This window comes from Meriones unguiculatus, chromosome 1 (genome assembly GCF_030254825.1).
Source record: "Meriones unguiculatus strain TT.TT164.6M chromosome 1, Bangor_MerUng_6.1, whole genome shotgun sequence".
Taxonomy (NCBI): domain Eukaryota; kingdom Metazoa; phylum Chordata; class Mammalia; order Rodentia; family Muridae; genus Meriones; species Meriones unguiculatus.
In genome coordinates, this window is record NC_083349.1 from 143365053 (window position 1) to 143378562 (window position 13510).

Consider the following 13510-nt stretch of genomic DNA (forward strand, 5'->3'; position numbering starts at 1 on the left):
ACTCGAGCCTAATTTGCTGGGCAGATGGAGGCGGGTCTCAGCAGTGGCTATCCTTCAGGCCTCCTGGGATGGCTGGCAGCTGGAGGACACGGATGAACACCGCTAAACCCCCATCTCTAAATCTTCTCCCTTGGTTGGGTGGGAGTGTTTCCTTGAGCCCCGATTTTCTCTTCTATCCAGCGAGCTGAGACTGTCCACCTTCCTTGGGCTGTCCAGTGAACTAGGCGGGATGATCTACGGGAAGTCCTTGGCACACGGATGCACACATTCCTCAGAAACAGCTCAAGAGTATAAGGCATGGAGCCGGCGTGGTGGCACAAGCCTTAAATCCCAGCATTCGGGAAGGCAGAGGCAGGCGGACCTCTGTGAGTTCGAGGCCAGCCTGGTGTAAAAAAGGAGTCCAGAACAGCCAGGGCTACACAGAGAAGCCCTGTTTCGAAACAAAACCAAAACCAAACCAAAAAAGAATGTTAAGCGGTGAGTTCCCTTACACTGGCCATGCTGCCAGCAGAAGAGTCATGGATGACTTAACGCCACTTGATAAGAAAAAGAACTTGGAAGCTTAGTTTAGGGCACAGGGGGAACTGAAAGTGATCCTCGTGGCCAAAGGTTTGGGCTGCGAGGTATGATGCCTCCCTCCCAGCATTGCAGAGTGAGTCAGAGACAGCACCCAGGCTTTCCTCTGGGGTGCTGATGGTGAGACCATTTCTCTTTCCGCTGAACTACCTCAGAAAACCGGTGAGTGAGGCGACCTGGGCAGTGGTCAGACTCGCTTATGACACCCAGCTCCTGCGGCCCCCAGCCAAGCCTAGGCATTTGGAACAGGTCCCGGTGCCTGGCTTCCAGTTCAGTTCATCCAGGCGTCTCAGCAGGGACTGTCCAGGAAACCCCTTCTGTGCGAAGCAGGTGTGGGTGTGGGAAGGCTCCTTGGACATGACTCACCACTGCCTCCTCCTCGGTGAATCATGGTTAGGGCTTGGGAACAGGGAGCGGTGGACTGGAGGGAGAGGAGACAACTGCAGGACAATAACACAACTCAACCACCAGGGGGCAGAAGGCGGCTAGGCCAAACCGAGCCAGCCGCTGCTGTAGAACTTCTGGCTCTCATGGGCGGGGTGGGGGGTGAGGATGGGGAGGGTGGTGTGGTGGTGGTGAGTGCCTGGAATGTGAGGACCCAGCTGGGCAGTCAGCGCCCCCCACCGGCTGCCTTGGTCCCGGGTTCTCTGCCGGAGAACGTTAGAGCAGAGTGTTAGAGGGCGAGGTGGGGGTGGGGCTCATCCACCCAATGTTCTCTGTCCAGACTGTACAAATGCAGACGCCTAAGGTCACACAGAAAGTGGGTGGCGAGTCAGCCCGCTTCTCGAAGCCTCAGGAGACCTGGGCTCTGTCCGAGACGAGACCCCGGTGTCCGGGTGCTGCTGACTCCCAGGAGCCTTCCATCTCATCCTGTTGCTCTCTCCCTGGTCCCTCTGTCCAGCATGTCCTCTCTTTGAGCCATTCCCCCAATCCCTTCTTCACCCTGCCTGCCTCTCTGTCCTTCTCTGTCAGCCTCTAGTCTCTACCCCTGCCCCCTGGGGACTTTGCTCCTTTTCTGGGTTCCTGTGGCAGGTTGTTTCCTGTGGCCACTCCTCAGGGCTTTGTAGCTCTCGGGAGCTCTGTTTTCCTAGCCTGTCTCATTGCCCCTCCTGGGACTCAGAGAAGATATTATTTAGTCGTGTAATCAGTGGTGTGCTTTCAGGCAGTGAGAAGGGGGACCCCTTGGCCCCTACCTGCCCCCTGGCCTCAGTGACCCCTGTTGCCAGTCAGCAGTCATAAATGCCGGTAGGCACCTGGCGTGGGCGAGAGAACTGTGCTCACGCAGAAATGAGTAAGACTCTTCGCCGGTGAGCTCACCGTGAGGGCGAGAGCACGGGAATCTGCCGGCACAGGGACTCACTGAGGAGAGAAGGGAGGGCACCTGCCCTGTCTGTGCCAGAACAGAGAGAAACCGACTCTAGCTGCCTTCCAGAGGGCTTTTGGGATCTCAGCACAGGGAGGTGCCATGTTGGGGTGTGGCACATTCTGACCGGGGCGATCCGAGAAGCCGAGGGCCTTGCTTGCATCATGGCTGTGTGTGTCCTTGTTCACACAGCGAGGCCCGGCAGCGAGGCTGGAAAGCAGTGGGTGTCAGCGTGGAGGACTTCACTGGGCGCTCCACAGGAGACACAGTGCGGCTTCTGAGCGAGAGGAGCCCTGAGTGGAAAGGCTCTGCAGCCGAGGGCCCCTCCTCAGGGTGGAGAGATGTGACCGGAGAAGCACGGTGGGGAGGAGGGGGACAGAGTGGCTTCGCAAAGGCCTAGAAGAGGACCCCGGAGGACCCAAGCCCCGCTTGGTGCAGTGCAGGCTGCTTACCACAGGGACAGCTAGAGCAGGGCCTGCTCCTACCAGCTCTCCTCACCCTCATCTCCCAGGTGCTGCCTGGTGCGGGGCTCGGGGCTGGGCTCCGTGCTGGTGTTTGGGTTGGAGTTTCCGGCTGCTGCTCTGGCCCTGGGGAGTGGGGTGTGCCGCTGAGTCACCACCTGGGCATTTGGGCCTGGAACCGTGGTGAGTCACCCTGAACCGGGGTGGCTGAGAAGCAGCTTGCAGTCTGTAGGGGGTAGAGAGCTGGGCCCACAGGAAGGGTGGTGCCCAACGGGGGGTGGGGTAAAGAGCAAAAGGGGCAGCGTGGAGTCTGAAGTCTTCCCTGAAGACCCCTCCCTTGGGCCCAGTTGAAGGGCACAGTGTTTGTGTTTCTCCGTCGACAGCACACCCTGGGGACTGGTGAAGGCCTGAGGGAGGGCCACGGCTGCGTCCAGGCCCCTGTTTTCAGCTCCGTGTAAAATGAAGAGGGGTTCTTGTCTCCCTTTTTTCCTCTTACATTCTACCCGGTGCTGCTCACTGCAACTGTGTCTGGTGCAGAGCGAGCTCCATTGCTCCTTTTCAAGTAGTTTCACCACACCCACTCACACTCCTACCTCTTTAAGAAGTATTCTTGTGCCAGGCGTTTAAAACAAAACAGTTCTGTCTCTTACACACGGGCACACACATAAAGCTCAGGCTGTGAAAGTCCCACCCACACTGTGTCCCTGCATTCTCTGACACAGGAGGGAGCTGTGACTCACAGTTACAGCATGAGAAGCAGGCTTGGAATAAGTCTCCAGGCCACAGAAGAAGAGCTGTCCCCCTTGTCCCTCACCAGGCACCCCTCACCCCCAACACCCGTGTCTCCTTGCTGAGGCCTGGATGAGCTTGGGGTGCCCTTGGCTGGGCCTGGAGGCTCCTCCAGCTGGTACCCAGGCCAGCACTGACTGGGGTGGCAGGAGGCCAGATTTTATCAAAGTCAAGTTAGAACAGGTTCTGTTTCCCAAAAATGACAAGTTGGAGGCCAGTAGGGCTGGCATATAAATTCCTACCCTGGGTGTCTTGGCCTCTTTACTTCCTCCTGGGTCGCTCTGATACCTGATCTGGTGAGTACCTCTGTCCTGAAGAGGTTTTTACCTTTGTCCCTGCTATCTTGATCCTTGATCTTGTAGTTTTCTCTGACTTCCTGGTGAGATCTCCCATTTGAAGGGTCCCTCTCTGTGAAGGGCCTTTCCTAGATTTCCCTGCGAGGACTTAGGGGTTTACTCTGTGGCTTGTTCTCAGGTCTCTGGGGCTGAGATCTCTGTGTCTCTCACTTTATATATGTCCATTAAGGGGCCCTAGGAATAGGCCACGGATATTCGAGGAGTACTTTTATAAGAAGCCCTAGTTTGAACTACATGCAACAGGCTGTCTGTAATCTCATACTCAGGAGACTGAGGCAGGAAAGCCAGGAGGTCCAGGTCTGACAGGGCTGTACAGTGAGATATTGTCACTGTTCTTGCTTTTGCAAGGTTTTTTAGGATTCTTTCAGGACTTAGAAGCCAGAGACAGGACCTCAGTGCTTAGCCCTGCTGTGGTCCCTGGTCCTTAGAGTGGCAGAGCCCTGCCCAAGGGTACCTCCTGTGCTTTTCTAAGTTGATGGGGGTGGGGCTGGCAGGGCAGGGCTGGCAGGCAGGCCTGAGGCTTTTCCTGCCCCCAGCACTGGTTCCTCAGGCTTTACCCTGGAACCCACCCAATATTCTTAGAGGAATTTGGAAAAGGTGACCTCTGAACTCTGACCTCATCTCTTCAGCTTCTAGCCTGATCCCAAGAAACAGGCCACTTAATTTCTTTAGCTCTAACCCCAACAGAACCCTTCCTGTTGGGGAGGGTGTTCAGTTGCCTACATCCTGCTCACGCCCTATCTACAGAGAACTAGCGCCCTCAAAGCCGTCAGCCTGGCGGGAGACATGCCTGGCACCCTTTGAGAGTCCCTGGTATGAAGGAGGAAGCATTCCTGCCTGAGAGAGCTTCCCGTTAGGTGGCACACACTTTGACTTCCTAGACTGGAGTTGGGGAAAGGTTTGGCCCCTTTATGGGGCCTCATACTCCTAGGCTGTTCCCATGACTAACTGCCAGGCGATTCTCGGAGCCCACAGACACATGTGTGCTCTGCATTCCTGGCACAGAAGGGAGTCAAACTGAGACTCTAGACACCCTGCAACCCTCCTCGCCCACCCCCTTTCCTCCCATAGACACTCAAACAGAGGCACTACCCTCAGACATGCGTCCTTAGGACACAAGGTTCTGCTCTAGGTGACTCCCAGACCACAGGAGAGGTTTGACATTGACTGCGGTGTAAAGTGGCAGGGTGAATTCTGATGCTCAGGGGCCACACTTCCGGGGCAGAGCGGCAGGCACTGGCTTGCCCTTCCCAGAGGGGCCTGGTGGAGCAGAAGGAGGCCTTGTAGACCAGACTTGAAGTCTCAGGTACCTTGGTGGTGTTCTTTGGAATCTCTAGATCCAAGATGTCTAGTCCCCTGGAACAGGCTCTTGCTGTGATGGTCACCACCTTCCACAAGTACTCCGGTCAAGAGGGTGACAAGTTCAAACTCAGCAAGGGGGAGATGAAGGAGCTTTTGCATAAGGAGCTGCCGAGCTTTGTGGGGGTAAGTGCAGCAGGCCAGGTGGGGAGCATGGAGCCTGCTTTCATTCTCAAGGTGCCTGCCGGTGCCAGCACCAGGGTGGGGCTGAGGATTTCCTCATCAGTTTTTGCTTTACCGTCCCTGGGGTGCTGGTTAGATTTATGTGTGAATGGGCTTTTAATGGTGGTTCCCTTCAGCATTCGTGAGCACATTGCTGTTGGGGGCTCCAGAGTCCCTCTGTTAATCCTGTTATTGGCTAGTTGAACAGTCCCCACCTCAGAGAAGGGTAGCAGCTGGCCATGGGTCACCCAAGGACATTGTTAGGTGGCATTAATGTTGCCTTTCATTTTACACATTTGTATGCCAAGTCAAGAAAGTATGCAGAGAGAATGGATTCCAGCCAAGGCATATACCCTGGGGCATTTGGCGGAGAGGGGCTGTTAGCTCTCAGTTTGCCCCCTGCCCTGTACAGACTAAAGGGTAATCCTAGAGTCAGGTGTCAGAACTTAATATAGAAGGCAGGTCTTGCCTTTTTAAATTTTTTTTTCTTCATTTTGGTTAATTCCTTCTCATTGTTTGGGCTGGTATTTAAAAGTTTGCCCTTTCTGGCCGATGTGGTGGCAAGTGCCTTTAATCTCAGCACTCAAGGAGGCAGAGACAGGTGGATCTCTGTGAGTTTGAGGCCAGCTTGGTCTGTAAATAGAGTCCAGGACAGCCAGGGCTACACAGAGAAACCCTGTCTCGAAAAACAAACAAACAAGCAAACAAGCAAGCAAGTTTGCCTTTTCTGAATGCATTCTGCTGATATAGGGTGTAAAGCTTTGAGGTTTTTCATCATCGAGATGAAGCTGTGCTCTAGCAGAGATTAGAGTTTATACGAACTCTGAGGAACACCTAGCATCCCGCACTCCAGCAGGCATGCTGGAGACTTTTACATCATAAGTCTGTCTGTCCTTCCTCACGGGGCCTTCTTGGCACCTTACCAGAGTTTCCAGTCCATGCTGAACCCCGTGGGGAGGGAAAGCTGGATGCCAATGTAAGGGAAAGGTTTTGGAGGTGGGTTGGGCAGGGGCCGGCTTGGTGATAACTCCAGTCCCTGTCGCCTTCAGGACAAGGTAGATGAGGAGGGCCTGAAGAAGCTGATGGGTAACCTGGATGAGAACAGTGACCAGGAGGTGGACTTCCAGGAGTACGCTGTGTTTCTGGCCCTCGTCACCATCATGTGCAATGACTTCTTCCAGGGGTACCCAGACCGGCCCTGATGCTGTGCGCACCGCTCCCTCCCACGAAGCTCTTGGGCCAATACAAGCTCCCTATCTTTTCAAATTTTGTACTAAATAAACTTTTTGTTTGCTCGTGGATAATAGTGTAACTGCTTGGCGATGCTTTTACTTTGACTGGAACAGTTAAAGGCTGAGAACAGAAGGTTCCCTGGTTCCCAATACCTTCTGCAGCCTGACTCTCCTGAGGCCGAAGGCTCTACTCTTCGGGATTTCACACAAAGGAAAATTTGGGATTGAGGCAGCCTGGTAACATTTTATTTTCTTAGGAAAGGTATTTTAAAACGAAAGGTTGGGAGCCAGGTGCAGCGGCACACTCCTGTGATCCCAGCATTTGGGTGGCAGAGGCAAGCGGGTCTCTGTGAGTTTGAGATGAGCCTGGTCTACAGAGTAAATTCCAGGACAGCCAGAGCTGTCTCCAAAAAACAAAAGACAAAAAACCAAAACTCCAAACCAAACCAAAACAAAACAAAAACCAAAAACCAAAACAAAACAAAAAAACAACAAGCAAAATTGGGGCACAGTTGTGCATCCATCCAGTACTCAGGAGGCAGGGGCAGGGGCAGGGATGAGGGGTGAGGAGGTAGAGGCCTGGGCCTGGGCTAGAGACAGGGTGAGGAAAGGGGGAGAGGGTGAGGGCAGGGGGAGGGGCGGGGCTAGAAGCAGCAGATCTCTAGGAGTTTGAGGGAGGTCAGCCTGGCCTACATAGTAAGTCTCTCTCTTTCTCTCTCTCCCCCTCTCTCTCTAAAACATCCCCCAAAACAAAAGCCAACCCACCACCAACAAAAACCAACCAAACACACACAAAAAGACAAGACAAACACAGCCTACAATTACAATAATTTCACCCCCACCCTCAACTTTAACTCCACAGAGAAGGGAGGGTGCAATCTCAGAACTCAGCACAGACCTCAGCACTCAAGACTGACGGGCGAGTGGTCCCAAGAGCTGCCCAGGAGGCCAGGGCTGGGCCTAACCTGCCCTGCAGCTTTACCAGAATTCCTTGTTAGATCATAGATCCTCGGTATTGTACTTGCTTTTAGGAAAACCTCCTTTTCTGTCTGCTTTCAAGTTTGCTAGCTCAGTTTTGAGTTCACTCCCTCCCTATTGATCTCAGTTAAAACTTCTTAGAAGCCAGGTCAAGCCAAAGATTCTTGTCTTCTACCATTTTCCCTAAAACTGAAACTTAAATCGCCATCTATTCTGCATCCTAAGGCACATTTTGAACACCTGGCTTGCTGGGCCATGACAAGGGTCACCAGCTTTCCATCATATAAACTCTAGGCCCTATATTTCACTCTTTCTTACCTCCATTCTATTTAATCTTTTAAGTTATTATTCTTGATGGATTTAAAAAAACATTTATCTATTTATACATATGAACACTATTTGCCTTTAAGTCTACATGGCAGAAGAGGGAATCAGATCCTGTTTTACAGATGGTTGTAAGCCACTATGTGGTTGCTGGGGATTGAACTCAGGACCTCTGGGAAAGCAGACAGTGCTCTTAACCGCTGAGCCATTTAAATGTCCGTGTGATTAGATGTTTTGGTGGGCAGTTCAAACCTGTTGCTGTATAATCAATCAATCACTCCAAGATATGGTGGCTGAAAACATACATTTATAGCTCTCATGGTAAATTGGAAATAGTTATAGGGTCTCACTTGGTGTGTCTCAGGCAGTTGTAGATGGGAGTGGGGGTTACAGGCACCTGAGGGTGCTCTCTCATCGTGATTTCCCTTGGTGATGGTTGTTCGCCTGGAGCTCAGAAGAAACCATCAGCGTGGGCTAGATTTATGTCAACGTGACATAAACTGCAACCATTGGTGGAGGGAGCCTCCGCTGAGAAACAGCCTTCCCAACATCAGGCTGTGGGCAAGCCTGCAGGGCACTTTCTTAATTCGAGATTGATGGGGTAGGGCCCTGCCCATCGTGGGTGGAACCTCCTCTGGGCTGGTGGTCTCAGGTTTTAGTAAAAGCAGGCTGAGCAAGCTATGTGGAGCAAGCCAGAAAGCAGCACCCCTCCATGGCCTCTGCATCAGCTCCTGCCTCCAGGTTCCTGCCGTGCCTGGGTTCCTGGCCCAGCTTCCTTCACTGATGCTTTACAATACGGAAGTGTACGCCCGACAAACCCTTTTTCCCCATTTTGCTTTATGGTCATGGTGTTCCGTTGCAGCAATAGAAACCCTAGCTAAGACAATCAGCTTACAGGCCCCTCTCCAACAGGGTATCAAGAAAACGGGCTCCTCTCTTCTTACTACCATGAAAACAGACCATTTGTCCCAGAGGGCCTGCCTGGCCGTGTCTCCAGGCCCTACACATGTGGTGAGGACAGAGCACTGAGCAACTGGCTGTCACATGGCCTCTCACCTGGCTCCTTGCTCCTCCACAGAGCTCTGCCTGATCTGCTCTAAAGGTGGCCACACACACACACACACACACACACACACACACACAAGTCAGAGCTTCCAGGGGAAGAAAAAAAAATCAGAAAAGCACTGCCTTTACTTGTGTTGTTGTTGTTATTATTATCCATCCCCTCTTTTACTAAAAAAAAAAAAAAAAAAAAAAAAATCCAACCTTTTCTTTCAAGGTGCCAACATATCCAGCTAGAAGTAGCCATAAGCCATAGCTAAGCCCCAGAAGATACAAGTGAAACCCTGCATGGAGAGGTTACTTCTGCCCCTCCAACAAGGCCAAGGCTCCTGAGGAAAAAGCTTCTCCTGTCTCATCTTCACTCTGCCTTCCACCTGGAGCATGGACATGAGACCTGGAGACCCAGCAGACAGTGGTCAGGAATTGACAGAGTGCAGTGGACGGTAACTGTAAGCTTACCGAACAAAACAGTCAAAGGATGCTGGATTTCAGATGTACTCCTGACCCTGTGAAATGACGAAAGCCACCGTCAGCCAAGCTTTCCACAATTTCCTGCCGGACTAGTAAACTCCAGGCTAGTAAAGAATCTGACGCTCTTTGCTGGTGGGTGCACTCGAGTATATGCTGTGATGTTCTTGCGGAGATCAGACGGCCACTCCTTTAACGTGGCTTCTCCCCGATTCTGAGCCAACCTTGATGATTTGTGTGATGGATGAAATGCAGCAGAAATGATGCCCTGGGAGTTCTGAAATACATCTTAAGAGCCTTTCGGCTTTCAACCTAGCTTCTTGTGGTGGTCACTGTAAGCTATGTGAGGAGTGCTCTGAGAAGCTCCAGCTTTGTGGGAAGACCAGAAGTACGAGCTTTCTTCCCCAGGAGGCTCTGATGAGTGTGTGGCCACCTGCAGAGCAGATCACACAGAGCTCTGTGGAGGAGCAGGGAGCCAGGTGAGAGGCCATGTGACAGCCAGTTGCTCAGTGCTCTGTCCTCACCGCATGTGTAGGGCTGGCAGGCCAAGCAGGTCCTCTGGGACAAATGGTCTGTTTTCATGGTAATGAGAAGAGAGGAGCCCATCTTCTTGACACCCTGTTGGAGAGGGACCTGTAAGTATAGGTCAGGGAGTCATGATGCCAGTAATTAACATCCTGGGGCAGTTTTCAAAGCTAAGCACACTGTCATTTCAGCCTCAGGCAACCCTCAAGGGGCTATCATTAAACATTTTACAGATGGGAAACCTGAGAGGGGAAGCTTCCGCCATTTGTGGAGCCCTGTTTCTGGCAACCACGTGCTGGCTCTACTCAAGCACCAGCCATTTAATCCTCACTGTACTTGTACCTGTTGCAGATGAGGAAGCAGAGGGAGACACCGAATAAGCACTAGTGTCAAGGCTTGACCTACATCTATAAGGAAGCTCCTCATCCCAGTGAGACCCTGGCTAGTAGACTGGGCCTCTTCCCTCTTTCTGAAACCATCTCCAGAACTTGAGGCTTTGTGTGACCCAGGGGGGACCTGACTGGACAGGGTTCAGGTATAGCTGGCTCATCACTTTGAACCATGGGGAGGCGGGACCAGCTCGAGGTGGCCCGCTCTATGCACTGTGACTTCTGCCACTTCTCAGCTTTGGATCTGTGCAGTCAGTGGACTAGCAAGACCAGACTTCCCTTGCCTCCTCTGAGGTTTCCCTCACGTGGAGAGGTTCCAAAGTGGCTAATCATTCCCTTCGGTATTTAACAGACTAACTGACAACAGACTGTAGAATCCAGACTGACAAGCTTACAAGCTTCCCTCTTCTCTGTACTGAGGCAGAGGAGGGTTTGGGCATCACCCTGCTTGTCAAGGACCTGTGTCCAGATCTGCCCCATTTCTCCTGCAACTGCTGCTGGGAAGAGAATCACAGCAACCTCACCTCCCATCACATCACCATTTTACTGTGTGGCTCAGCCCCGGACAGGTCTCCAGTGTTCCATGGAAACGGAGACTGAAGGCCAAGGTGAGTAAGATGCCAAATCCAAGCCACTCAGAAAGGAACCCAGTGAACAAATAAAAAGACCTAGTTCAGAAATCCAGCAAATTGGGAAGACAGTTAGGATAGAAATTTCTTCTTTTTCTTTTTCTTCTTCTTCTTCTTCTTCTTCTTCTTCTTTTTCTTTCTTTCTTTCTTTCTTTCTTTCTTTCTTTCTTTCTTCCTCCTCCTCCTCTTCCTCCTCCTCCTCTTCTTCTTCTTCTTCTTCTTTCTTTCTTTCTTTCTTTCTTTCTTTCTTTCTTTCTTTCTTTCTTTCTTCTTCCTCCTCCTCCTCCTCTTCCTCCTCCTCCTCCTTTTCCTCTTCTTCTTCTTCCTCTTCCTCCTCCTCCTCCTCCTCCTCCTCCTCCTCCTCCTCCTCCTCCTCCTCTTCTTCTTCTTCTTCTTCTTCTTCTTCTTCTTCTTCTTCTTCTGTTTTTTTTGAGACAGGATTTCTCTGTGTAGCCTTGGCTATCCTGGGCTTGCTTTGTAAACCAGGCTGGACACACAGAGATCCACCTGCCTCTGCCTCCCAGAGGAGGCAGGCATGTGCCACTGTGCCTGGCTTAGAAATGTTACCTTAATCCAGCACTCAAGAGATCCTTTCATCCTTAAACAAGGGGGAAAGACCTGGATTTTAGACAAGGGATGGATTGAGGCTTGTCTGTGCCTTTATCGTGGTCTGGAATAGGACAATGAGAAATGTGGTTTATACACGTGTGCTCACGAGATAGTGATGTGACAATGAATCTCGAGACCATCTAAGGTACTCTTATCTTGGTGCCTTTAGCCTTGAAGGGGGAGGAGAGAGAGTAGGGTGAGTCTGTCTTGCCTGAGGAGTCCCTGACAAGCATTCATTAAATGACTAACATGTCTATGTGCCGAGTTGAGCAAAATGTGACCCGAAGGTTTAAGGCAGTAAAGGAGACAAGCACAAAAGGTGGAAGTGCCCAGCATTTTCACCTTAGTTATTTATTTGAGACAAGGCACTTCTATGAAACCTGGTTTGTGCTCAGCCACTCAGCAATCACCCCGCCTCAGCATTCTTAGCTCTAAGAGTACAGGCATGCAGTGCCAGGCTCTGTCTCACCTTGTTCACCAGAGGGTGGCTGCTTGTGGGCCAGAGGGTCACTGCTTACAGGAAAGTGACTTTCAAGTAAACCCTTGCAAAGTACCCCGCATAGCTTTTATCACTTTAAGCCAAACAGAAGAGGTGTCAGTTGAACTAAGCACAAGGCTCGCTCAGCTCGTCACCTCCAAACCTTCTGATTTCCACAGTCAACTAAGAGCTGGAAGTAGATGGCTCTGCCCTCAGAGCACGCACCATTTATGCAGAGGAATTGAGTTAGGTTCTCATAACCCACACGACACTCAGTTATAGGTTCTGGGACAATGGAGTGAACTGGTGCCCACGCCACAGCTCCAATGTGGGTCACCTGATCTCTCCACCAACTCACTGTTCTCATCTGTGCGGTGGGCACGACCAGCCATTGGCTTGGTTCTCAAAGGGACCTAAGCTCTGCAGGCTCTTCTCGGTCTCAGTTCACATTCTCTCTCCACCTCCTTCCTGGTTGTTCTGTAGCCTCAGCTCTGGGTCCAGCTCCCTCCCTGGCCCCAGTGCTGGTCCCAGTAAACTGTACCCCTTCCCAAATGTTTCCATACTTGGCTCAGAAGACCAGAAATGTGGTCTATTGATTCAGTCAAGTTCATTTAGCCTCACAGGGCTATTGGATTTGGGTGGTCACTCTGACCGTAGGGCTCAGGACCTTTTGCCAGAAATAAATAGAATGTCCAGATTCTTGGGACACTCTGTCTTATTTTTCTCCTGAGGTACAGGACCAGACACTGCCCTTTAGAAGGGTGATGTGATGTATTTTTCAGGGATCTTAGGTGATGGTGGTAATAGTGAGGAGACAGAGCTGGGGAAGAGTCAGACTTGTAGCTTGTAGCTTGAAGAGTCAGAAGGTCCTCAGTCTGAAGAAGTGACAGATTTCTCAGCGGTCAGCTCATCTGTCTGCAGGGAGATATACAAGGCAAGAAGCCGCAGCATGAGGCTCCACCTGAGGGTGGGGATAGAGCCTGTGGACAGGAGCAACCAAGAAAGGTGGAGACAGCTGTAGGCCAGGCCTTGGGATTGGGGCCCACTGCTGAGCACTGGGGGTCTACTGCAGAGGAAGAGTTCAGGAAAACTTCTAGTGGGGCAGGAAGGTTCCAGGCACTTCCAAGGTTTTTTTGTTTTGTTTTTGTTTTTGTTTGTTTGTTTGTTTGTTTGTTTTGGGGGGAAGGCAAGAGGGTCTAGAGTTCTGACTTCCATCTTTGTGGTGACAGAAGCTAGACAAAATGACCTGGTGAGGCAGGGCTGGCTCTGCCTAGGGCATCCCCCGCCTACCTCCCATCCAGGGAACTCTGTGTTTCTGTTGAATTAGACTTGGGGGCCAGAGCATTGCCACAGTTACCAGCAATACACAGCACTTTGAACTTTTTCTTTATTTTTTGAGACAAGATCTCACTATGTAGCTCTGACTGGCCTGACATTTGCTAGGTAGTATGGCTGGGCTTGAACTCACCAAGGTCCACTTGCCTCTGCCTTTCAGGTGCTGGCATGAAACACATGTTCCACCAGGCAACACGTTGGATTCTCAGGGTAGGAATCCTCCAAACCCATTCTGGAGGTAAGGGAATGAAGTCTCTAATGAGATAATGGCCAGAACATGTTGAAGTCAGGTGGTGAGGTGGGGTGGGGTTTTGAGTGTAGGTCCAATTAAGCGTTCTTTCCATGTGCGTCTTCCAACCCACGTCTCTACCGAGACATGTCTCTTAGCCTCTCCCAGCCTTCTCCCCTCGGACAA

The 13510-nt window shown here is 51.6% G+C and overlaps 1 protein-coding gene across 2 annotated transcripts; it reads left to right on the forward strand.

Annotated features, from left to right (window-relative positions):
• Nucleotides 1–637: 637 nt before the first annotated feature.
• S100a2 (S100 calcium binding protein A2) lies at nt 638–6370 on the forward strand. 2 transcript variants are annotated; one of them, XM_060367814.1, is made up of 3 exons: nt 638–738; nt 4883–5030; nt 6116–6370. In XM_060367814.1, exons 2-3 carry the CDS (start codon nt 4890–4892, stop codon nt 6266–6268), a joined length of 294 nt encoding a protein of 97 aa, XP_060223797.1. In that variant the 5' UTR covers nt 638–738; nt 4883–4889; the 3' UTR covers nt 6269–6370. The 2 variants fall into 2 exon arrangements, with proteins under 2 accessions (XP_060223797.1, XP_021520238.1); XM_021664563.2 differs by lacking the exon at nt 638–738 and adding an exon at nt 3339–3485.
• The last annotated feature ends 7140 nt before the right edge of the window (nt 6371–13510 follow it).